This window comes from Trachemys scripta, chromosome 4, assembly GCF_013100865.1.
Source record: "Trachemys scripta elegans isolate TJP31775 chromosome 4, CAS_Tse_1.0, whole genome shotgun sequence".
Lineage (NCBI taxonomy): Eukaryota > Metazoa > Chordata > Testudines > Emydidae > Trachemys > Trachemys scripta.
Genome location: NC_048301.1, coordinates 20311494 through 20337074, shown reverse-complemented (window position 1 = coordinate 20337074; position 25581 = coordinate 20311494). Strand labels below are relative to the sequence as shown.

Sequence of the window (25581 nt, the reverse complement as noted above, 5' to 3'; positions counted from 1 at the left end):
GATTCTTAATATTGGTTCATTAGACTGTCTCAAGACAGCTCTTTAAATGGCTCCTTCTAAGTAACTGATTTAAATAGTTTATTCGATTTCATAGGATTTAGTTACAATTATCGTTTTTTCCCAATTTACAAACTAGCTTATTATTATTATTAACAAGACAGGTTTCACCTACCCTAAAACAAATTATTTTGCCCATACATAAAGGTTTTAAGTATCTAATAAGATTGAGACTGAATTCACAATATTTTGGGAAACTATTTATGTTGGACTTAATTTCCCAAACGAAGAACATCCCCACATGTAGTCTACTCTCAAAGGTGTAATCCCTGTTAAGGCTCTACACACAGAGGCAGACAGAAGAGATTGTAATGGAAATAACCAGTTTATCAGTTGTGTTCTATCATTTGTGTTTTGTTTAATGATTTCTTGTCTTTAATAATAAATCATACATGGTTAATACTTGTGATGCTTTTGCTTGTTTTTAATCATTGTGTCCCCTAAGGCATGGAAAAGAATGCCTGTGACTAGAATAGTGGGAATCGTATACCCTGAGATAGCATCATAATTGCATGTATCAATAACTAGGTCATAAGAACAGCCATATTGGGTCAGACCAATGGTCAATCTAGCCCTTCCGAAAATTTCCAATGCCAGGTGCTTCAGAGGGTATGAACAGAACAGGCAATAATCAAATGATCCATCCCCTGTGGTACACTCCCAGCTTCTGGCAAACAGGGGTTAGGGACACTCAGAGAATTGTGTTGCATCCCTGCCCATCCTGGCTAATAGCCATTGATGCACCTATTCTCCAGGAGCTTATCTAATTCTTTTTATATGCCTGTTATAGTTTTGGCCTTTACAATGTCACCTGGCAATCAGTTTCACAGGTTGACAGTGCGTTTATGAAGAAGTACTTCCTTTTTTGTTTTAAGCCTGCTGCCTATTCATTTCGTTGGATGACCCCTAGTTCTTGTGTTATGAGTAAATAACATTCCCTTATTCGCTTTCTCCCCACCAGTCAAGATTTTATAGACCTCTACCATATCGCCCCTTAGTCATCTCTTTTCCAAGCTGAAAAGACAGTCTTTTTAATCTATTCGCGTATGGAAACTGTTCTATACCCCCTAATCATTTCTGTTGCCCTTCTCTGTACCTTTTCCAATATATCTTTTTTGAGATGGGGTGACTAGAAGTGTACACAGTATTCAAGATACGAGTGTACCATGGATTTCTATAGAGGCATTATATTTTCTGTCTTGTCTATCCCTTTCCTAATGGTTCCTAACATTCTGTTAGCTTTTTTTGACTGCCATTGCACATTTTCTGAAAACAGCAGCTCAATTATACACAACAACTCTAAGATCTCTTTCTTGAGTTGTAACAGCTAATTTAGACCCCCATCATTTTATATGTATAGTTGGGATTATGTTGTCCAATGTGCATTAGTTTGCATTTATCAACACTGAATTTCATCTGTCATTTTCTTGCCCAGTCATCCAGTTTTGTGAGATTCCCTTGGTAACTCTTCACAGTCTGCTTTGGACTTAACTTTACTGAATAATTTTGTACCATCTGCAAATTCTGACACATTATTGTTTACCCCTTTTTCCAGATCATTTCTGAATATGTTGAACAGCACTGGTGCCAGTACAGACCCCTGAGAGACACCACTATTTACCTCTCTCCATTTCTGGAAACCAACCATTTATTCCTACCTTTTGTTTCCTGTCTTTTAATTAGTTACTGATCCAAGAAAGGACCTTTCCTCTTATCCCATAACTGCTTACTTTGATTAAGAGCCTTTGGTGAGCGACCTTGTCAAAGGCTTTTTAAAAGTCCCAGTATCCTATATCCACTGGATCACCCTTGTCCATGTTTGTTGACCCCCCTCAAAGAATTCTAATACATTGGAGAGACATGAATTACCTGTGGACTCTTCCTCAGCAAATCATGTTCATCTATGTGTCTGATAATTCTGTTCTTTAATATAAATTCAACCAGTTTGCCTGGTACTGAAGTTAGGCGTATCAGCCTGGAATTGCTGGGATTGCCTCTGGAGTCTTTTTTTAAAATTGGCATCACATTAGCTATCCTCCAGTCATCTGGTACAGAAGCTAATTTAAATGATAGGTTACATATCACAGTTAGTAGTTCTGCAATTTCATATTTGAGTTCCTTCAGAACTCTTGGGTGAATATCATCTGGTCCTGATGACTTATTGATCAATTTGTTCCAAAACCTTCTCTAATGATACCTCAATGTTGGACAGTTCCTCAGATTTGTCACCTAAAAAGAATAGTTCAGATGTAGAAATCTTCCTCACATCCTCTGCAGTGAAGACTGATGCAAAGAATTCATTTAGCTTCTCAGCAACAGCCTTATTTTCCTTGAGTGCTCCTTTAGCAGCTCGATCATCCAGTGACCCCAACTGATTGTTTAGGAGGCTTCCTGCTTCTGATGTTCTTAAATTTTTTGCTGTTAGTTTTTGGGTCTTTGGCTAGTTGCTTTTCAAATTCTTTTTTGGCTTGCCTAATTATACTTTTACACTTGATTTGCCAGAGTGTTTAGGCTCCTTTCTATTTTCCTCAGTAAGATTTATCTTCCAATTTTAAAAGATGCCTTTTTGCCTCTAACCACTTCTTTTACTTTGATGGCACTTTTTTGGTCCTCTATTTTTTTTAATTTACGGTATATATTTAATTTTAGCCTCAATTATGGTATTTTTAAAAGTTTCCATGCTGCCTGCAGGCATTTCACTTTTGTGGCTATATCTTTTAACTTCTGTTTCCTCATTTTTGTGCAGTCCTCTTAAATGCTACTGGGGTGGGCTTCTTTAGTGTTCCCCACACCACGGATGTTAAATTTAATTATATTATGATCGCTATTAACAAACAGTTCAACTATATACACCTCTTGGACCAGATCCTGTGCTCCGCATAGGACTAAATCAAGAATTGCCTCTCCTCTTGTGAGTTCCAGGACTAGATGCTACAAGAAACAGTCATTAATGGTGTTAAGAAACTCTCTTGAGGAGGGGGGGGGGGGGGAAGAAGAGAGAGAAGAGACTTAATCAAAAATTTACTTGAACTTCACCACACTGAAATAAGGAAGTTAAAGTTTTAAAAGATACAATATAAAAGGATTGTTGGTAGATGAGTCTATAACCTATCATTAAGAACTATGAAAGCTTAACTTTCAGTTTCTTAGCTTTCAAAGGTCTATGTGCCATTTTATAGATATATTTTAACTACTTACATAACTAATTGGTTATTTTAAAAATGCTCCTTTATAAGAATATTTAAAAATAAATAAATAATAAAGTTACCAGATTTCCAAATTTGCCTCAATCAATTAATGGGATCAAAGGTTCATTCTCAGAAAACATTTCTTTTTGAGCCCCAGTAGATTTCTCGCTCTCTCTCTAACATATTTCTAAGGTGGAAACTACCTTTTTTACCCTCAAGTCAAAATGCTCTGAAGAGAAAAAGCACTTCTCAGTCATCTCCTGGGCAGAAACTTCCTCTTCAGATCCCATCTTCTATAGAGAAGCCAGACAAAAGCTCTTTGTGCTAGTTTCTCAAATTGCTTTCTCAATTCCACTTACCTCCCCCCCCGCCCCATTCTTTGTACATTTATCCTTGGTCCATCTTATAACAGGACAACGATGAAGGAGGAACCAGGAGGAACTCTCCTTTACTGCTTAGAAGGTATAGTGAGCAGAAAGAGCAGTCTGTCTCAGGCTGCAGCCTGTTGTGAAGGAACATGAGTGGTGGTGAGTCCCCTCATATTGAAGCACAAGGGAATTTAAGGCACAGGCATGGATCCAGAAACACTGCTGATGAAAATCTCCAAACAAGAGTGCACAGGCATGTACACATCCTGACATGGAGCACTACTAAGGACACTAATCAAAAAGTATATTGTTTTCCCATGTTACAAAATTCAGACACTTTTGCATGCCTATGGTTTGGGGAAGGAACTTTATATTTGGCAGCAGTGTGGCTTGCGGGTGAGGGATGTGCCTTCCTATGAAAATCAGCCCAAATTACAAACCTTTGAAAAAAATTCTCAGTTTGCATATGCTCAGTAAAGATTTGTTATCCCTTCACAGCTAAAGTCTCAAAAGATTGTATTTGTACTATAATGCTGTGACACTCTGTATCTCAAAATAATACTCGATCCCCCATATTCACCACTGTCATAGGTTTTGTACAATGCATGTTTTGTGAGGTACCATTTTAAAAGTCTTGATCTGCTGAACCTTAATATCCTGTTGAATTGTATGTACTATCATTGTATGTGACATTATGAAGTATTACTGTGTGGGTTACTGAAATATGTTGTGAGGTACCCACAGCTGGCATTTCAGTAGGGACAAAGGAGCAACTATCACTGGCCAGACAGGTATCCATGCCAGACAAGAATCCACTCTCCCAAAGGTTCCTTGGAGAGGGCACATATGCAGTGGGGACCGTGTGACCCCCCTCCCACCCATGTCACAGCCAGGCTCTTCCTAGCAGATGGAAGAAAGTATAAAAGAGTGACAGTCACTTGACTTCTCTCCTCCCCCCTGGAAGATCATCTGGAAGACAAAGACTTTGAACTGAGGAGAGTGGGCCCAGGCTGGGAAGGGAATCCAGCCTGTGTGTTGAAAACTGAGCTGCCAATACCATCTGTCAGAGTGAGAGACTGCTTGACTCAAATCTTGCTTAGGCTAGAGAATTTAGACTGCGAATTTATTTTTATTTGTTAAGTAACCAACTCGGAGCTTTATGCCTGCTACTTATAATCACTTAAAAATCTTTGTACTTCATAAATCTGTTTCATATTTTACCTAAAACAGTATGTTTTTGGTTGAAGTGCTTGGGGAATCTTAGCACAGATTACGAAGGCTGGGGCACATCTACTTTCCTTTGAAGAAGTGACTAATTAATGAGCTTGCACTATCCAAGGGAATCTTGAGCAGTGTAAGACTATTTCTGGAGTGCAAAACTGGGGACGGAGGGGTTTGGCTGGGACCTCTCTTTATAATTCATGAGTGGCTCAAGGAGCATTCATGCAATTTAGCTGGGTGTGGGGTGCCACATACTGATGGCTAAGTGATCACAGCACCAGGAGGAGTTTTCTGCTTGGCACTGGCATAGCTTTGTGAGAGATGATCCATGCTGGATTGTTGAGGAGGCACAGAGATCCCCACAGATTGAGGTTGGATCCTGAGGATTCTGTCACAAAATGCATACACAAAAGAGCCCCAACTTTTTCTTCAGTAATTCTCTATATTTTTTTTTTTAAAAGGAGAATTAAACCTGGATTAGAGAGGCTGGAGTTAATTTCATAAATCTAATTCTCTACACTTACAGTAGGAAACTCCAAGGCACAAGGTTCGTGAGCATCCTATCATTGTAAGAAAGACAAAAAGCTTAGGGTGAAAATCCTATTAGGGTGACTCAAGGGAGATGGTGTGGAGGGTACATTCCTAATTTTCTACTTGTTAATACAATAGGGTTGTTCTAGGTCTCCAGAAGTAGGGGAATTCCATGCACTGGGTAAATAAGGGTTCCCCTTCTCCCTTAAACATGTGAAAAATGTTCTGCCTTCTGTCCTGTTACAAGTCTCAATTGCCTTTTCCTTCATTTCTACTTAACCAATAGCTTATTTATGTTTCGTTTTACTGGAAAACAGAATGATGCAGAATACCCAGAGAGTTATAATCTAAGATCTCTGATAAGTGAAACAAAGCTTATGAAAAGTGCTTTCATGCCAGATGATTTAATGCAAGCAATAGTGAAGCTAGGACCATTATACCCATGACCCTGCAATGGCAACAAGAGTATGTACACTAACCTCTGGGGAGACTTAAAAACAGAGGCACAAACCCAAAATTGATTCAGAGTTCTAAACTTAAAGTGCCTGAGTCTGCACTTGAGGCGGTTGGTTGGTGAAATTTAACAGCCTCAACACAGAGTCAAACAGTCCCCCCGAGCTGAATGTCTCCTTCTGGCAGATGGCCCTTACACCAAGAATCACTCCAATATTCAGGTTATTCCTGATCCCAAAGTCACTTGGCCCAGGTAACCTGCACTTTACATCTCACACCAAAGACAACTCTTGTAGCCAGTCCTATAGCAAACTATATGAAGATTAAATAGGAAAAGGCAATTAGATTGTTATTTACAAGGTTAAAGCAAGTAAACAGACATGAATGAGTTAGTCCTGGGTTTAAGAACATAAGAATAGCCATACTGGGTCAGACCAAAGGTCCATCTAGCACAGTATCCAGTCTTCCAACAGCGGCCAATGCCAGGTGCCTCAGAGGGAATGAGCAGAGCAGGTAATCATCAAGTGATCCATCTCCTGTTACCCATTCCCAGCTTCTGGCAAACAGAGGCTAGAGACACCATCCCTGTCCATAAATGGCTATTACCTAGGATGGGTCTATCCTCCATGAATTTATTCTTTTTTGAACCTTGTTATAATCTTCACCTTCACCACATTGTCTGCCAGAGTTCCACCGGTTGACTGTGCACTGTGTGAAGAAATACTTCCTTTTGTTTGTTTTAAACCTGCTGCCTATTCATTTCATTTGGGAACCCTAATTCTTGTGTTCTGAGAAGGAGTAAATAACACTTCCTTATTTACTTTCTCCACACCAGTCATGATTTTATAGACCTCTATCATATCCCCCCCTTAGTCATCTCTTTTCCAAGCTGAAAAGTCCTAGTCTTATTAATCTCTCCTCATATGGAAGCTGTTCCATACCCCTAATTTTTGTTGCCCTTCTCTGTACCTTTTGCAAATCCAATACATCTTTTTTGAGATGGGGCAACCAGATCTGTACACAGTATTTGAGATGTAGGCGTACCATGGATTTATGTAGAGGCAATACGATTTTTCTATTTTAATTTAAACCTTTAATGATTCCCAACATTTCGTTCACTTTGCCTGCTGCTGCACATTGAATGCATGTTTTCAGAGAACTATCCACAATGACTTCAAGATCTCTTTGAGTGGTAACAGCTAGTTTATACCCAGTCATTTTATATGTATAGTTGGGATTATGTTTTCCAACATGAATTACTTTGCCATTTTGCTGCCCAGTCTCCCAAAAGGTGATACAGGCTTCTATATTCAGCAACCTCTATTTGTCCTTAAAGGATAACCCAGGCTCAGCAGCTGATTATCTCTCGCTTGTGCCTAGAAACACTTTGCCCACTTCCCCCAACAAGCCCAAGCAGCAGAGAGATCCTTGATTCCTTTGGTTTTGGGTTTATCCCCCTCCTGCCATGCGCTCTGAGCCACAAACTCAGCTGATGGGAGGGTTGACTTGCATGACACGTCTTCAGGGTGAGGAGAGCAAAACAATATGAGCCGTTAGTCCGGATGATGGTTTCTCAGTCGAGATATAGGGAGTTTCCAGTTGTAAGAGCCAGAGCTCTCTAGTATCGATGGGTCTCCTCTTTCAGGCAGGGCATAACAAGTTCTGTAGAAGAGCAGCTCTTCATGCTAATTGATGTCTCTCTCCTGTATTGTGAGCTTCTGTGAATCACCAAACAACCTCTCAAACAGATAATACACTAATATTACTCTGAGGGAATTCTGCACACAATATTTTAAAATTCTGCAAATTTTATTTATTTGTCAATAAATAAATGTGGAGGCTCCAGCATGGCAGCAGGGAGCACAGGTAACTAGCTGCACAGAGATGGGAGATCACTCTGCAGCCCCATCCTGGCACACAGACTCAATGGTGAGGCTGCACCCAAATTTAACAAAGAGCAAAGGTTGGGCCTGCCCCAGAGTCTGTGTCCGGGTGAGTTCTTAATTTTTGGTGCAGAATTCCCTCAGGAGTAGCAAGTGAAGCAACTCACCAGGCTCAATAGGTGTGGGTGGGCGGGCAGGCTGGCTCAGTCTGGCAGAATCCAAGTGTGGAGGGGCTTAGTGGGGGAGAAATCCAGGTAAGAGGGTTCTACGTGGTGGGGCAATCTGGTTGCACACAGGGTCGGTGGGGGGGTTCCAGGTGCATGAGCAATGGGGCTCGGGGGGGGGGGGTGGGGGGGGCTCAGCGGGGGAGGGGGCCTTGGTGGGATGGGGTCCAGGTACAGCTGATTGAGGCTCAGCAGGGTGGGGGTACAGGTGCAGAGGGCTTGTGGGGTGGTCCAGGTGCATAGGGGTGGGGCTCATCAGGATGGGGGTTTGAGTGCACAGGGATCAGCAGGGGGTGGTCTGAGTGCAGGGTGTGGGGCAGACAGGGGAGCATCTCCCCATACAGTGACCCCTCCACCCGTGGAGGAGCAAAGGGGGCAGGAAGCAAGGTGGGGGTGCGGAGCCAGGGGAGGTTTCTGGGGGTGGGTCTGACCCGGACCCAACCAATCTGTGCACGGGAAGTGTGCTTCTCCCCCACCTTCAGCCCAGCTAGGACTAGCAGCTCAGCCCAGCATAGGTAGCAGGCCAGGTGTGGATGGCTCCAGATGCAGGAGATGAGGCTTGACAGGGTGAGGCTCATGGGGGGTCCGGATGCATGGATGTGAGGCAGATGGCCTTGCCACCCCAGTGGTTTACCTCTCTGGGTGCCTGAAACAACATGCCCGTGCTGCTGGGGAAGGGTGCATGACTGCTCTTGCAGCTTCCCTTTGCTTCCCTGTAAGAAAGTCATTTATCTGCAGGGAAGCAAAGAAATCTGCACAGGACATGAATTCTGCATGTGCGCAGTGGCACAGAATTCCCCCAGGAGTACAATATTGAACACAGATATTACATGCAAGATTAAAACATGGAGCAACTCACAAGCATTCAAAGTCCAAACACTGAACACTTTCTTTTAATTCTAATATCTATTTTATCAATATCAATCCACATCCACAAGTGAGCCAGACAAATTCCAGCTATGTATCTGTTAGGATTAATTTGAGACATGGGGACCTTGGTATGAGCTGGTGCCTGGTTTGCCAGCATCACAATGAGCATATCAAATAGTTTGATAGCCCATACAGCAGAAGCTACATGTCTGCTTTGAGAGATCGTTCAAGTTTTTACTAATCTCTTTGTAGGAGGAGAATATTGTAGATAATCCTGAAGCAGATATAGTTTCCTTGTCCAAAGTGTTCAGCACATTGAAAAGGTCATGAACTACAACCATGAAGTTGCAGTCTTTACTGGATCTGGTTAGTTATTATAGAAAGCTTGTGCCTATATTGGTCACACAGGCTGTACCCTGCCAGTCTCACCAAAACATTAGAAGCTTAAAAATATCCAGTGGGTGTCTGAATGAATTACTTGCCAAGTAATCTTTTGTAACTAGTTGATACTACATTCTCTGAACTCTCCAAGAAATTCATCCTCAAGACTGATACTTCAGAGGTAGAGACAGGAACAGAGTGAAGGGCTAAGAAGATTCTGTATTCTATTTTAGCTGAAAACTGTTCAAGATATTAGACCTATTCCATTGGCGTCAGACTCCTTACTTGCAGGTCCACTTTATGTATTTATGCAGTCCACATGACATTCAGATTCTTAGGACGACAATACCCTCAATTACACTTGGTTTGCATTTAGAAAGTTTTCTGTGTATCCATGAGGGTTAGAAGCTTACTTCTTAACAATGGAAGTGTATATTCTCAAGGCTGCAGAGAGAGCGCGTCTGAAACAATGACTCAGGTGTAAACGCCCGCATCTTTCATTAACCTAATTGAAAGGTTAAATGATAATGCTGACATTTTAAGTAACTATTCTATTGCTGATCTTTAAAAAGGGAGGAGAGACATTCAGAAAGAAGAAATGAGAATACACTAAGGGCATGGTTACACTTGCAGATATAGAGTGCTTTGAGTTAAACCAGCCTTCAGAGAGTGCAGTAGGGAAAGCGCTGCAGTCTGTCCACACTGACAGCTTCAAGCGCACTGGCATGGCCACATTGTGGCACTTGCAGCAGCACTGGGAGTGGTGCATTATGGGCAGCTATCCCAGCATGCAAGTGACTGCAATGTGCTTTTCAAATGGGAGAGGTGGGATGGAGTGTGACAGGGAGTGCATTGTGTGTATGTGGTGGGAGAGAGTGGGTTTTTGGGGGGCTGAGAGCATGTCAGCATGCTGTCTTGTAAGTGCAGACAGCAGCAGACACCCCCCCCCCACCACCACCACCACTCCACAGTAATGGTTGATTTGTCTCGGAGCAGATAAGCAGCTGGCTGTCAAACAAGCTTTCAAAGGGCACTTCTGCAGCGATTCAAAGAAATGGCAAGAGTGGCCACTTGACTTAAGGGGATTATGGGACATTTCCAGAGGCTGATCAGAGCAGTAATGCAACACCTTGTTCACACTGGCACCGCAGCGCTCCAGCAGGGGCGCAACCAACGTTATTCCTCTCGCCGAGGTGGAGTACCAAGAGCACTCTAGCCGTGGAGTCAGAGTGCTCTATGTGTCTTGCCAGTGTAGATGGGGAGTGAGCTAGTGGGCACGGGGCTCCTTTATTGCACACTAACACACAAGTGTAGCCAAGCCCAAAGAAAGAAAAAAAAAGAGAAAAAACAAGAAGAGGGATGGACCTAAATGTATTCTCTTCCTACTTAGTGACAATGAATTTGATAATAATGCACTTAGCAATAGTAAGTAAAGTTGAAGGCCATATTCTACCCCCAATCCTTTGGGAACCTTCCACTGACATCCCTAGGAGTCATACTAGCCTCAAGCCTCAGCAGGATTGGGACTAGTTGAACTAAATTTATACTCCAGCCCTTGGACACAATTCAAAAATGGAATGTAGACTCTACACAGAGCCATGAGGTAATTAAGAAAAATACCATACAGTGCTGTGGGGTTGGAGGCAGGGGAGAGACATTAGATCTCAGTGCCATTCACGGGAGTGTCTAAAGAACTAGAGATACTTTAAGTTTTGCATTTTTACTCCCCTCACAGGAGAAATACTGCACTGTACATTTATACTTAAACTTGGAGCTGGATTTCTAAGAGCCCAGTATTGTGCACACCCAACCTGTGAGTTTAACTCAACATGGGAGCTGTGCCCATGGAAGAAAGGAGCATACACAAATGCCCCCATTAAGACACAAAAATGTTAGATATGGGTTCTCATCTGGTAGGAGACAACACATTGAGACCTCTCACCTTTATAGAATCTTGAAATTAATGAAAAGAGAATAGGACTTCACATAATACTGAACAGCTTACTCTGGAAGGGCTCTACAGATGTCTGAAGAATGCCACCCAAATCTTCCCCAAATCACAAAGCAAGGCTAGAGAAGTTAGGGAGATTTCATGGTTTAGGTTAAACAAGGAGACTGGGACACATAGAAAATCACTTCTTTATGGAAAATTAGATACAAGACATCACAACCCAGAACCAGAAGCACTGGCTATCACCAGAAATGAAGCTTCCATGAAAAGAGGAAGATAGAGTGTAGCTGAGCTGTGTTGAATATATACATGTCTCCATTGGTCTCAGGCAAGTTTGTACTCAGTACGCCTCAACCATGCCTCCACCCATGCTATTGTGGGTACACTACTATTTATACATGGGCTAGCTCAATGAGAGCTGGCATTAGTATGTATACATGAGCAAGGTAATCACACCCCTAGCCTGTAGAGCACCTGTAGCTTTAGATTCCAGTTGGGTTTGCAGGTCTGATAATGGAGGGGCGGGGGGGAGAGAGAAGACATTTTGGCTTGTGAACCAAGCCCAAAATGAATAAATTTACAAAACTAAATTTCTGCTTAAGTAAAATGTTCAGTATAATTGTTTATTTAGACTAAAAAACTGAAATGTCTCATAGAACCTTAGAGATATTTATTGTCTACTGCATTCCATGTACATTTTATAAAAATATTCCAAGCTAGGAAAGGACAAGAGAAAAGTCAGCAAGGGTTATATTTATCTTTACAGCTGTGCCAATTTGAAATCTTAATATTCTGCAAAAATGCTCTAGCAAAAGCAAAATACAACTAAAAATAAGTAATAAAATCTGTATTTGTAATTTAAAAAATGTAAATTTCATATCTGTTACGAAAGAACACTTTGCTTACCATTTCCACGCCACACTTCAGCCAGATGGCAACTTCCTTCGCCGGGTTCTTTGCAGAACTCCACGACATCTCGACAGGTTGTTTCTGGTGTAATTGGAACTTCTGTCAAAATCTGTTCATTGTTGCTCAAGAAGACTGTTAATATCATCTGAAAGAGAAGAATGATACAATAATTAAAAAACAATGCCAAACAAGAATAAAGCCCAGTTTTATACAATCTTCCTTTAAATTAATATTAAGGTTGCCTGACACTTCCTATTTAAAGACCCCATTTTCAATTCCTTTAACTGTTTGGACTGAAATGTTCTTTCCTGGGTGTCTGTCTCAAGCAGAGTATTTTTTTTTTTTTTAATTTTTAATTTTATTAAATAAAGTTCCAGCCAAAATGGTTCAGCTGTTGCTGAAAATGAAGTGAGGACAAAATATTTTCCCCCTTTGTTATTTTTTCCCCTGTATTAAAAGATTCTCAGGACCTTTTCTTTGAAATATTCTAGCACCCCCAGTCTTTGGAGCAGGAACTTGAAATTTGGGGGTGCCTTTCAGTCAGATTTGCTTTTGCCATTCCTGTGAAAATCCACCTAAATTTGACCAACCTATAAATCTGGAAAAACCCAGAACAAAAGCACCCAGTTTGCACAAGCCCAGCAAACTTGCTAACTTCTAAAAACTAACTGCTCCTAAGATTCCCTCCTTACCAAGCTCACTCGAACCTCTCAACTGCTAAAGCTAACCAGACTGTGTACATTCAATTCCCACAGAGACGGAGCATGTTCCATGCATTCCCTTGCAGCCCCTATTTGTGAGCCATCCTCACAGAGCAAAATGAGTACGTGCACTCCAACCAGGGACTTCAGGGGTGAAGCTGGACTTTTCCTTGTAATGGCTGCTGCCTCCAGGCCAGGGTGTGGCCAGACCCTAGAAGGGACAGCATAGTCAACAGGTATAATAGGCCAGGGCAGGCTGTGCCTCCCCTCCTGAGACAGCAGCCATCTGTGTCTCTTCCCGACAAACCACTTGAGCTTTTTATAGGGTTACCATATTTTAATATTATATATAATAAAAAAAAAGGGACACTCCATGGGGCCCCGGCCCTGCCCCTTCCCCCAAAGTCCCTGCCCCAACTCCACCCCCTCCCCTGAATGCTCCATCCCCCTGCTCCTCCCCCTGAAGCAGGGAAGCAACAGGTAAGCTGGGGCTGGACACGAGTAGGCGCGGCCCAGTCTGGCCCAGCAGCTCCCTCCAGCGGCCGGCCGGCCCTGGCCAAGAGGCTCTGGCCCCGGTGTCTCCCGCCTGGCCCTGCTCGGGCCCTGGGGCACTGGCCCTGGTTCCACCTGAGCGGCTCCGGCCCGCCTTGGCCCCGGTGGCTCCAGCCCAGCTCGGCTCGGGCCTCGGCTCTGGCCGAGCGACTCCGATCCGGCACCGCTGGCCCCAGCCCGCACCCAAGCCCCAGGACCCCTCCCTCCCTATTTTCCCCGGACATGTCTGGCTTTTTGGTCCTCAAATCCCCATCCAGGAGGAAATCCCAAAAAGCCGGACATGTCCGGGGAAACCCGGACGTATGGTAACCCTAGCTTTTTATATGCTCCATGCAGGTTCCAGGGTGGCTAGAAGGTAGTATCAGTAATCTCCCTGGGGAAAAGCAGATGCTACCTTCTCAGCAGCACCAGAACCTGCATGGAGTATATAAAAAGCTCAGGTGGTTAGTCAGGAAGAGATGCGCTTTTCCCATGAGTATCAGAGGGGTAGCTGTGTTAGTCTGGATCTGTAAAAAGCAACCTTTAAGACTAACAGATGTATTGGAACATAAGCTTTTGTGGGTGAATACCCACTTTGTCAGACACCTGGGTGCAGGCTGAGCTGGGGCAAGAGGTGGGGGTGCGGGAGGAGGGGGGGGGGGTCAGGGGCATGTGGCACTTATCTGGGACTCCAAGGCAGGTTGGGGGACCTTGATGTGCTGCTGCCCCCAGGCACCGTCCCTGCAGCTTCCCATTGGCCTCAGGGGCACCCGGGGCAGGGGCAGTGCACAGAGGCACAGCCCTGCCCTGGGGCCTCAGAGAAGGGCCAGCAGCCACATGGAGCAAGCTTGCAGGAAGCGGCTCAGCTCTGCTGGTGGTGGGCAGGGCCCTGGGCCATTTTAAAGTCAGCTGTGGGATGTGCGGGGGGAAGGGAGGGAAAGGGAGTGTCCAGGGGTGGCAGGTAGGGCTAAGGCAGAGACCTAACCCCAAAATTGCTGGAGCCCTGGGGACCACACTGGGGAGGTTCTCAGGCTGCAAATGGCCTGTGGGCTGGGACTTTGAGACCTCTGCCCTAAGGTCAAATTTGCATGAGTGCTGAGCACTTAGAGCTGCACCTGAAATCAATGGCAGCTGGGCTGGAATATACAGAGTGCCAAATATTCTGAAGAAATCAGGTCCTAGGTAACTCAAATTAGGCACCCTTAGTCTGTAAAAGGGGATAATGCCAACCCCTCACCTCACAGGAGTTTTATGAAGAATCAATGTTTGTGAAACACTATGATCATGAGAGCAAATTTTGAGGAAATTGTTTTCAGAGCAAGGTTTACATTAATGGTTCCCAAACTTTTGTACTGCTGACCTCTTTCACATAGCAAGCCTCTGAGTGTGACCTGCCTCAAATATATATTAAAAAAGGGTTTAATTTAATACTGTTATAAATGCTGGAGGCAAAGCAGGGTTTGGGGGGAGGCTGACAGCTTATAACCCCTCCCCCCATGTAATAACCTTGTGACCAAGGGTCCTGACCCCCCAGTTTGAGAACCCCTGGTTTACATAGTATGTGCTGTGCAGTAAGAAGCTTAGGGCTACACATTGAACAATGAAGATAAACAAAATATTCTACACCTTCTCATTAACTGAGTACCATCCATCCTAATAGACTTATATTTCAGTTTGCATAAGCAGGATAGAAATTTGGTACTTACACTCATAACAATCTTTATTCACAGACCTTGCACAACTTTCTAAAAAGGGGATGATATTTGCATAGTTTTGTAGCTAGAAACTGAGACCGTAAGTGATTCAAAACTGCAAACAAGTGGCAAGAATAGAAGCCAAATTTCCTAGCTTCTTGCTCAGTCCTCTATACCACTGTTGCCCTTCAGCCACCTCCTCCCCAATATACTGAAACTTAAGGTCTTTGAAGTCAATACATTTCAATGTTGGAAAAGTACTAATCTAAAGATGAGGCTACACTAGACAAATTCAGACCTGTAATTCTCCACCAGTGATAACAATGTTGGAAACTATTTAGTGTTGATAGGATGTAGCCATCTTTTGATTAAATAACAGTTGTAAAAAAGTGCCTGTACCTACACAATAGCTTCAACTGTCATTAGTACTGTCGGTGAATTAAATTTGACTTTTCTTAAAGGTAGACAAGACTCAGACATGATCACAGTATTCCAGGGCTGTGGAATTTATTGCAGAATTCACCCCTTGTACCTGAATAGTTTACTGGAATCTTAAATTTTTTTTTTTTTTAATTAAAACTCAAGTTCCCAGTCTTTCTAGTTATGAAATTTGTAACCATGACATGAAAGTAGTGTAAATCAATACAATGGTACCTGCCTGCATCTGCAGACAGTCTAAACCAAACAGCCTTGTGAAGTATGATCTGCCCCATTAATCTCAAATCAGGTCACCATGAATTTTACAGTATGTACTTTGGGGGGAGGGGGGTGGGAAATGTCAAACACATTATGACATGGAATTTAGCTTGCCACTGAATTTGCCATTTTTACTGCACTTAAGTGCCCAATATATTTTTTTCCTATCTGCTTGCCCTGCCTTCAGCTTTCTGTTGCTCTGCAGCTTTGACCACTATGCTCCTTGCACTGTTCCATATAGCCAGGATAGGGAACCAGTGCTGAGTCTTGTAGTAAGAGGAGGCCCTGAGATATAAACCTTGGTATCAGAGGCCTCGTATGAGGCCTAAGGCCTGAACTAAAGTAATGGTCAAGACTTTGCTAACATAAAGCAAAGTTAAGCTGTGAGCCAGAGGCAGGCCCTGCTCATAGAAGCTGGCAAGGAAAGGGCTGATGCTGCAAAAAGAGACATACCTAACAGGTACTGGACACCAGATATCAGAATATTCACTATACTGGAACATTCCACAGGTAACATGGAACAGGCCGACCCATCCCAATGACAGGAGCAAAAAAAAAAAAAAAAAAAAAGGGTAAAATGATGGATAGAGCAAGGAGATGAGGTAGCTAAACAGATGTTTATGGGAAGATCCTCTGAAGCATGAGGGACAGCAAGGGAGAAAGGTATGAAGAGGTTTGTGTGAAAATTTAAACTAGTGGGCATTGGAGACAGGCATCATTGGCCAATTGATGGGGAAGGGGGGGGGGGAAAAACACTGACATTTCAATAGTAAATGAGGAAAGGATAGCTAGGGTAGGGATACATCATAAAGGACTTGGAAAGTGAAGACAAGCAGCAGCTGCATAACTTTTGGATGTGCAAGACCACATTCCTGGGTTTGTGTGCCAAACTTGCCCCAGACTTCCAATGCAAGGACACCAAAATGAGCGGTGATAATACTGGAGAAGTGAGTGGTGAATGTACTGTAAAAAATCTGCAATGCCAAATGGTTACCAGTCAGTGAGAATTTTTTTAGTTGAAAAATTCACTGTGGGGGCCATTGTCATGCAAGTGTGCAGTCATTAATCATCTCCCACTATGCAGGACTATGACTCAGCAATGTGCATGACACAGTGGATGGATTTGCAGAAACAGACTTCCAGAACTGTGGTGCAGCAATTGACGGCATGCATATCCTTATTTTGACATCAGACTACCTTGCCAGAGTACACCCACAGAAAGGGCTACTTTTCTATGGTGATGGTGACACTTCACTGACACTCAGTGTTGGATGGGCAGGGAAGATGCATGACACTCTTCTTTAAGAAGAGAGGACTCTTCAGAAAGCTACAAGCAAGGATTTTCTTTCCCAAAAAGCAGACTACCATTGTGATGCTGAAATGCCAAGAGTGACCCTGGGTGACTCAGCCTACCCTTTGTTCATGAAGCTATACAGCAGCCTTTGACAGCACCAAGGAGAGGTTTAACTACTGGCTGAGAAAGTACAGAATGACAGTTGAATGCACTTTTTAGTAGACTGAGGTGTGCTAGTATTACTTACTGAAGATTGGATCTCAGTGGAGAGGGAGGGGGGAAAATTGCAATGGTTATAGCTGCCTACTGTGTTCTGCACAATATTTGTGAAGTGAGCGGGGAGGGGAAAAGGGAAGAAGAGTTGCTGCCAGGGTGCAGGGCAGAGCAGTGTCTGTGGAGTTTGACCACTCAGACAGAAGGGCTATTAGAAGAGTTCAATGTGGAGCTCTACAGCTCAGGGAGGCTTTGAAAGAGCACTTTGACAGTGAGCCACAGTAATGTGATTTTTGTGTACTGTGCTCTACCTGGCACTGCTGTTTTGGGGCCCTGTTAGGAATTGTGTGGTGCTTGGTGTACATCTATAAATACACCACCACTTTCAATGCACCTATTAAACTTTGTTGTACTTACTGTATATTCATGATTATTGAACAGTAACTGATCCTATGAGTTGTGTCACACTATACAGTAAAAAGTTGGTGCTTTTCGAACTGCTAGGCACTCTGCAGCATATGTTGTGAACTACTAAAGGTGAATTATTTTCCAAATAGAATTATATTCAATAATAAAACTAGTGCAAAAAAATGTGCAATGTAAGAACAAATAGATTAAAAACTTAATGGAACAGAACTTTACAAGGGGAAAGAAAGCATGTTCACATCAATTTTACCTATACATATAGCAGCTATGGCTTTCACAGGTCAGTGTACATGAAGCAGTGGTTGCCCTTATGTCAGGGCAGAGTGGTAGGGGTAGGGATGTGGCACCCAACGCCATTTGGATGCTATAATGGAAGTTTTCTGTGGAGTACAAAGGGAAGTGAGCTGGTGATTGTTGAACCTGTAGGTCCACAAGAGTCGCAGCATCTGTTTGTGCTGCCAGAGAAGCCCCATTATGTCCTGATGAATCTCCTTTTCCTGCTGGAACGCTCTTGTTCATTCTTTCCTTCTCCAGGCTGTCTGCAATGTTCACCCTTCAGGCCCTTTGCTCACAGTCTCATGCAGCACTGGCTTGCAGGAACTCACTAAACATGACATTCCAAGTCCTTTTCTTTCTCCTCCTTATCTGGCTTAGTCATTCCACACATGTGGAGGGGGAACCCCTCAAGGCCACAGCAACTGCAGATGAAATACAGGAGCAAACTTTAAAGATGCAGAACTCCCTTCCCTTGCTCCTCTAAAAAAGGGGGGGGGGAGGACCACACAAAACACCGCACCCCACACATGCTTATCAGCATTTTTGCTTCAGAGTGCTTGCGCACAGAAGTGCTCACAGCACCAGCCATGGTGAATGTGGCCTGCCAGGAATGAGGAGGGAATTGCTCAGTTGCATGAACCTGTGAGTAAAGGGCAACAGCACTGAATACTGGCACCATTTTCCACAGGCAGTGGTGATTTTAGCTGATCTCACTCCTGAGGGTAACAAAGGCAGAGAGGACAGCTGCTGCTGGCATCCCAAAGGCAACTGGACCTGAATGCTACTTGCCTGTATACATGAAGGTGTCTGCTCAAGTTATTGTTGACCGATATGGGTTCTATGCTGGAGGAACAAATAAGGTTGCCATCCCTAAAAACCTTCAGGAGAGGATTGCATGGTACCTCCATGAAAGTTTCATTGAGATCTCAGCAGGATTCAAGGGACATTCCTGTGTACATGAACTGCCTCATGTGCCCTCCCCCATCTCTACAGAGGAGTGAAAAGCACACAACACTATCTTAGTTGTATCACTACCTCTTTAGTAAAAGCAAGTTAACAGGACAGTTACTGACTTTTCATTAAGTTGGGGGTGGGGGGGTGCCTATCACTTGTAGTGAGAAATAAAATGTACAGTTACCCAAGGAGCCATCATCCTGCAGCTGACTTGCCCATGTTTGACTGCCAGGACTGAGGTGTAGCCTCAAACAGGCTGGCTTGCAGCTTAGCTGAACCCCTGGTTACATCTCCCATTCATGTGATGGGGCCATGACTCCAATTCCTTGGAGGTATTCGTGGTAGTCTGTGGGCTCTCTAGCAAGCATGGCATCCAGTTCTTTGTAAAAGCAGCAGGTCTGTGGCTCAGCACTGGATGAATTGTTGACCTCCCTAGTCTTCTGATGTGTCTGATTCATTTCTTTCACTTTCATGCAGCACTGCTGCTGGTCCCTCTCATAGCCTTCTCCTGCACCCCCCATGTCAATCTGCTCATAGATGTCCACATTTCTACAGCAGGTCCATAGCGGTCCTTGGGCAGCCTCTTCTCCCACAGGGCCAGGAGATAAAAATCTCCTGTCTACATGCTTCAGATGTGCTCCAGCTTGGAGTAGTCAGCATGGTCAGTGGGGCAATTGCACACAAAGGAAAGCTGCTAGGTGCACTTGCCTAGCTGGACAATCAGGATAAGTCATTAAAAAAAAAAAAAAAAAAAAAAAGATTTTTGTTCGGGCGGGGGAGAAGAGAAGAGAAAGAGGCCTTCTGGCAGTCAGTGTCTGGAATTGCGGGATAGCTATTGGAGAATTGTTAAGATCAACGTAAGTAACGCAACAGCTACACTTACACTGTGTCAATCTCAGCATATTAACCATGGCTCAATGCAGCTGAGGGAGGGGGTGTTACTACATCACTGTAAATGGGACACTTTCATCAGTGGAAAACAGATTTAAGTGTAGAAACAGACAACTAGGTCAATGCAAGGCAGCTTACATTGACCTAACTTTGTAGTACAGAATAGACTGGTGATTGAGAAAGAAGGAGTGGAGGGGGGGTGATGGGATCCCTGGGGTTCAGCTTGGGACTGTGGGACCCATTGTGCCCCCTTAACTCTCTCCAGCCTGGGGAGGGACACACACACACACACACACACAGTGACCAGCAGCAAGCCCCTCCAGGAGCTGTTATAACTCAGCACAATTGCATGTGGCGTCCCACACCCAGCTATACTGCATGAAAAGACACACACACACACAGTTATGTTCCTGAAAAATGCAACTTTAAGTGAAACTACGTTAAACTAATCCAATTTTCCCATAAGATTTAATGTAAGTGTGGGGGGTTAGGTTACAAAGAAAATTTTTTGGGGCAGACAAAAGACGTTATATACACTGTACAGTACTGTACTGTGGTGAGGAGGTGCCACTGGGGCTCAAGGCTGGGGGGGGTGCAGGGTCTGGGAGGAGGCTCAGGGCTGGGGCAGCTCATGGTTTGGTGCAGGGGGTGGGCAAGTGGCTCTGCAGTGTGGCACCACCCCCAGGGCCACAATTCTGGGAGCTCCCCCACCCCCTGGCAGGCAGGGCCACCCAGAATGCAGGGGCTTTAGGGCCCTGCCCTGCAGCTCTAAAGCCCCTTTCAGAATGTGGCCCTGCGAGCACGGTCTGGAGGACTCAGGAGGAACAGGGGCAGCCACGCGGCCAGCAGCCGGAGAGAAGTGGCTCTTTCCCCTTCAAAGTGCTGCTTCTCTCCGGCTGGCTTTGAAGGGGAAAGTACTGCTTCTCTCTGGGTGGGCCATGCCCCGCCCCCCCCCAAGTCCCCCAGCCAGTGCTCGCACAGCTGCATTCCAAAAGGGGCTTTACAGCTGCAGGCTGTAGCCCCTAAAGGGCCCTGTAGCCCCTGTGTTCTGGGTGGCCCTGCCTGCCGGGGGGGGAGGGGATGGGGCAGCTTCCCCGCTCACTCATTCCCTCCCAGAGAGTCCTAAGCACTGCCGAACAGCTGTTTGGTTGGGGGGGGGGGGGAAGAGAGAAAGAGGAAAGAGGAGAAAAGCACTGGGAGGGAGGTGGAGAAGAGGAACTTGTTTGACTGACTTTACAAGGGAGCATTGCACAACTTTAAATGAGTGGAGCAGCGACGTAACTTCGAAACACCTTTAAGTGAGGAGTTACTGTACACAATGTTGCACTGCTCAAGATGAGCAATGTAGGTTTAATAAGTGGTTCACCACTTCAGTGGAAAGTGGATATACACCAACTTCTGCAAAACCTGAGCAGATTTGCCACACACTTTATCTTTACTAGTGAGTTTATATGAACAGTAAAACAAGTTTGACTACAAAAGATAGATTTTAAGTGATTGACTTTTTGCTTGAGTTAGTTACCAACAGAAATAAAATCTAAAGCACGCAGTCTAAACTCTGAACCCTATTAGAATGGGCAACTAGACTTCGCCGCTTCTCTCACCCCTCTGGATATTGCAGTTCATAGTACATAGATTTCACCCTTGAAATGTGGGCCAGTCCCTTCAGTTAGAGTCTTCAAAATGTCCTTGTTGCTTACAGTGTAGGTGGGTGAAGGAGAAAGAACAGAGCAGGCCCATGCTTGACTTGTTTTATACCCTCAGTCTCATGTGCTTGGACCCACTCAAGTCCAGGCATGTCTGGTGGGCATTACTGAGTCTCTAGGCAAGGTTGAGCAATTCCCCTGGTGTGGCCTCATGCAGGTGAGTCATTGAATTGTAGCTCCCTTGCTGGACAATGGCTGTTGATAAGTTGTTTGACACTCCACCTGTGCATTGGTTACTTTCCTTGCTGTTGTCTCTGGGGGGCTAATATCTGGCTGATTACCCAACTTATAGTATGTTTTAGTGACAACCATAAAACAGTTCTCATAACTTCATATGCATTAGTGATATACATATATGGGTAAAGAAATGACTTTCAGCAGATCATAACCTTTCCCTGATACATATAAAGCATGCCTTGTAAGGAATATGGGGGGGGGGGTCACATGATGGTCCTCCAAGTTATAGAATGTCTCAGAGTGAAAGTTAGGAGCTCTTTCTTAACCATGTTGAGTTTGAACTAACAGCTATCCATCCACAATGAGAGGTCAGAGACAGGCTAAGATTTTAGTTTGGATAGAAGGAGTCTAGTCTTGAACGGCAATAAATCAGTGTGTCATCCACAGAGAAGCACAGATTCAACTATCATATGGATGAGATTACCCAAATATTGGTCCCCTTTTCCCTCTGCACCCTAAAAGAGCTCTGAATTGTCCACAGATGGCTGGTGGAGGGGGGCAAGGGAGGATGTGGGACATGCTTAACGAGTGTTTAGGAGAGGCAGGAGAACCAGGATAGGACAGAGTCATGAAAGCCAAGGACGGACAAGATTCCAGGAAGAGCATGGTTGACACTGAAGACAGCTGAAGGTTTAAGGAGGATGAGGATAGATCACTGGTTCATGAGTTACACAAGATTTGTTAATTTACTTAAAGCCACAACTTCAGTAATCATTTGACTGCATGAGAATCTCAGCTTTCCTTTTAGATAAAGCAAATTTCTAGCTATCACAGTGAACACTAAAGACTCAAGAAGCTGAAAAACAAGAAGCCACAAATTGTATGTTTTTTTTATGATTTTAAGCCACTTAAGAACCCCAAAATAATACACTTTTTTAAAAAAGGCCTAACTCATGATTTTTGAATGTTTGGGATCTTCAATACTGTAGTTAGCTTTGAATGACCACTCATTTTGGGTAGGATTTTACCACCACACAGCAGGGCGGAAGGGGGAGAACGGAGGCAACTAATTTTTGAAAACTGCCTTTCAGAAAAACAAAGTTTGCATGAATAGCATCATTTAAAACAGACTTCTTACCCTCTTCTGTAGTTTGAGGTACAATGTGTGGGAGAATGAAGTGCTGTTTGCTACAGTCCCATATCTGGCCTTGTGAATGATCACTGAAAGTTCACACAACTCCCACTAATTTCCAGAAGTGACTGACCATGTACTGTGACTCAGGAAATTAAGTTGTATGGCATATAGTTGTCTGACAAGATATGCAATGCTACTAATATATTTAATGTCTCCCTCCTTATTTGTAAGGCACTCTGACCCCCCAAGAAAAAGTTATACGCAAAGTAATTTTTATAAAAAGGTACCATACCTCTGATTCTACCATACCTTCAGGGCTACTTTGTTGTATTTGAACACTTACATCTTGTTACATGCCCCAAGCAAGCAACTTTAAAATGTATAAATACAGACCCTGCTGCAAGTAGACATAGGCATTCTAGACCTTTCTTTATTTTCAAACACTGACATAAGGAGTAACTGACAACATCCTTTATGAAAGACAGCAAACAGCTTAGAAACTGTGTGTTAAAAAAAATTAACAAGTGGTTTGTTTGGTGGTCTGTTTTAAGACTGTGGCAAGCCCTTGATCTATTGTTTACTGGCTTGAGAATTATTTAAAAAAATGAAAACAAAGATCTTAAGAGGTCAAGGGACTGTCTGAAGACAGACCCTTCCTTCTCATACTCCTGGGGTGAAAGTTGCTAGCCACTGGATAATAACTCTCCTAGAGCATTACAAAAATACTGTAGCTAAATTTTAGTTGAAAGCAGAATAAAAATAAAAAAAACTAACATCTGTTTTGTTCTGAGCACTTAAATTTGGCGGACTGTATTTTTACTTCAAAGTGAAGTCATAGAACTGCTATTTTTAGGCAATTCATATATGAGGGGTGTTACCAGACAATAAATGTAACCTCCTAAATATCAAGTGGGGGGGAACCACTCACCCACTTATAAGCTTTGAACCATCATAACATTTCATGGTTATCTTTAATTTGTAACCACGTTTTACAAAGTTTCATTTCAGAGCAAATACTATAACAATACAATCCCACCTTTTTTTGAATTACTTTGTCCATTTTCTTACTTTCAGGCTTCAGTCCAATCTTTTCCGGTAGCCAAGATTTCTCCTTTGACTTGTTTATAATACTTTGAATAACCATTCTTAAAATATTCTTCATGTGCAAAGCAGTAAATAGTGAACATAAAATAAAGAGTATATAAATAGGTGATGTAGCTGAAGTCTAAAATAGTTTCTATGCACCAGCTGCTACAGTGAGAAACTACTTAAATGGATGTCCCTTTGGTCTACTGGCATATGAATACAAGTAGTAATGAGGAGCAGTGATAAGATGTTCTAATGAAACAAGACAGGCCAGGGCTGTGACAGGAACAAGATATGGAGGATCAAGTTTCACCTAATTAGGCAAACTTGCACTAGGCGAGTTCTACTATCCTTAACATTGTGTAATATTCATCTTTGCTTGGGATTATAACAAATGGCAAAGATTAAGTATTTACATTAAATCATTTACAAACAAGGTTCTTTCCATTGTTCTTAGAAATGCACTAATTTTTTTTTGTTAAAAGGTGGCTAAGTTACCCTAAAGAACATTAAGAATTGCTCTAATGTAAATGTTCAAATATGTTAACAAAGCAGTTCAGAATGAACCACCAGTCTGTTTGACACACACCCACCCACCTTCAAGCCCTGTCCATTTCTTGGCAGAAAGCTGCCTTCTGTTGAATGTAGGGTCAAACAGCTACTGAACAATGACTGGTAAGCTGTGTTTATTGCTGCTTCTGCACCTCAGATGCCAGAGAGTTGATCACCATCCCACTCCTCAACAGACCCTCTTCTCTAGCACACAGGATCCACAGCTGCAGGAGACCTATGAACCCAGCTGCAGCTCCCCTATAGGCATCAGAAGAGCTACAGCACATTTTCCAGCCCCTCCATTCCTTTTGTTCTCACACTCAGAGAGCCTAGTTAAAGACAGAAGAGAAGAGAAGAGGCTATGACCAAGTATCCCCGCAAGCAAAAATAGGAGCCACCAGTGGATCATACATATCACAACCCTCAAACATGCTGAGCTACACATCACCAGTAGCTCCTGAAGTGTGGTTGGTTTTTTTTTTTTTTTTGGGGGGGGGGGGGGGGGAAGAAGAGGGTGGGGGCGGGGAAGGGGGGAGGTATTGCTGATCCTAGCAGTCTCCCTCACGCCTCAGAATGCCTTCATGGGTGACACAGGTCTATAAAAAAAAAAAAAAAGGAAATTGGGAGGACCACCACAGACCTCCTTTGAGGGACAATGGAACCATCTAACTTGCTATAAAAATGGTTTCCATTTTCTAAAAATGGAAACAAAAAAGTTTGATTTTATTTATTGGAGTGGGAAATCTCAAAACCCAGGACTGTCAGATAGCAAATTTAGTTACCAGTAAAGAAGATTGAAGAAAAACAATTTATGTTAAATAGGTGACACTGTGCTATCCCTACACTACACATACTTGCTCCATTCTTGGAAACAGAGAGCATACTGAATTTAAGAAACCTTCTCTAAGAGATATTGTGGCTAGAGGCCTTGTCTACATTACAAATGTAGACGCTGCATATCCCCACAAAAAGGAGTTTTTCCTGCCAGCACAGTAACATCACATCCCTGAACTATATTACTTATGGATAACAGAGTTACTGTTTGCATAGCTGCATTTACACTGGGAGTTTTGCCAGCATAACTATGTTGGCTAGGTGTCTTGTGGCTTTATCACATCCCTCACCAACATAGTTCTGCTCACAAAACCTTGTGATGTAGACTTGGTGCGTACACACATACAGTACACTGGTAGGTCTAATTCTAAGTCTGTCA

At 43.4% G+C, this 25581-nt stretch overlaps 1 protein-coding gene across 11 annotated transcripts in view; it reads right to left on the bottom strand.

The window, feature by feature from the left end:
- The window catches only part of PPP1R13B (protein phosphatase 1 regulatory subunit 13B), a 103399-nt gene that overhangs the window by 62992 nt on the left and 14826 nt on the right, over positions 1 to 25581 (bottom strand). For 3 of the 11 annotated variants that reach the window (XM_034767867.1, XM_034767869.1, XM_034767873.1), the window contains exons 1-2: positions 23767 to 24007; positions 12034 to 12181 (exon numbers count right to left, since the gene is read on the bottom strand). In XM_034767867.1, the coding sequence (XP_034623758.1) occupies positions 12034 to 12181; positions 23767 to 23892 (274 nt within the window). In that variant the 5' untranslated portion in view covers positions 23893 to 24007. Of the gene's footprint in view, positions 1 to 12033; positions 12182 to 17841; positions 18290 to 23766; positions 24011 to 25581 lie in introns of those variants that run through there. The other 8 variants (XM_034767870.1, XM_034767875.1, XM_034767876.1 and 5 more) reach the window with 6 other exon arrangements.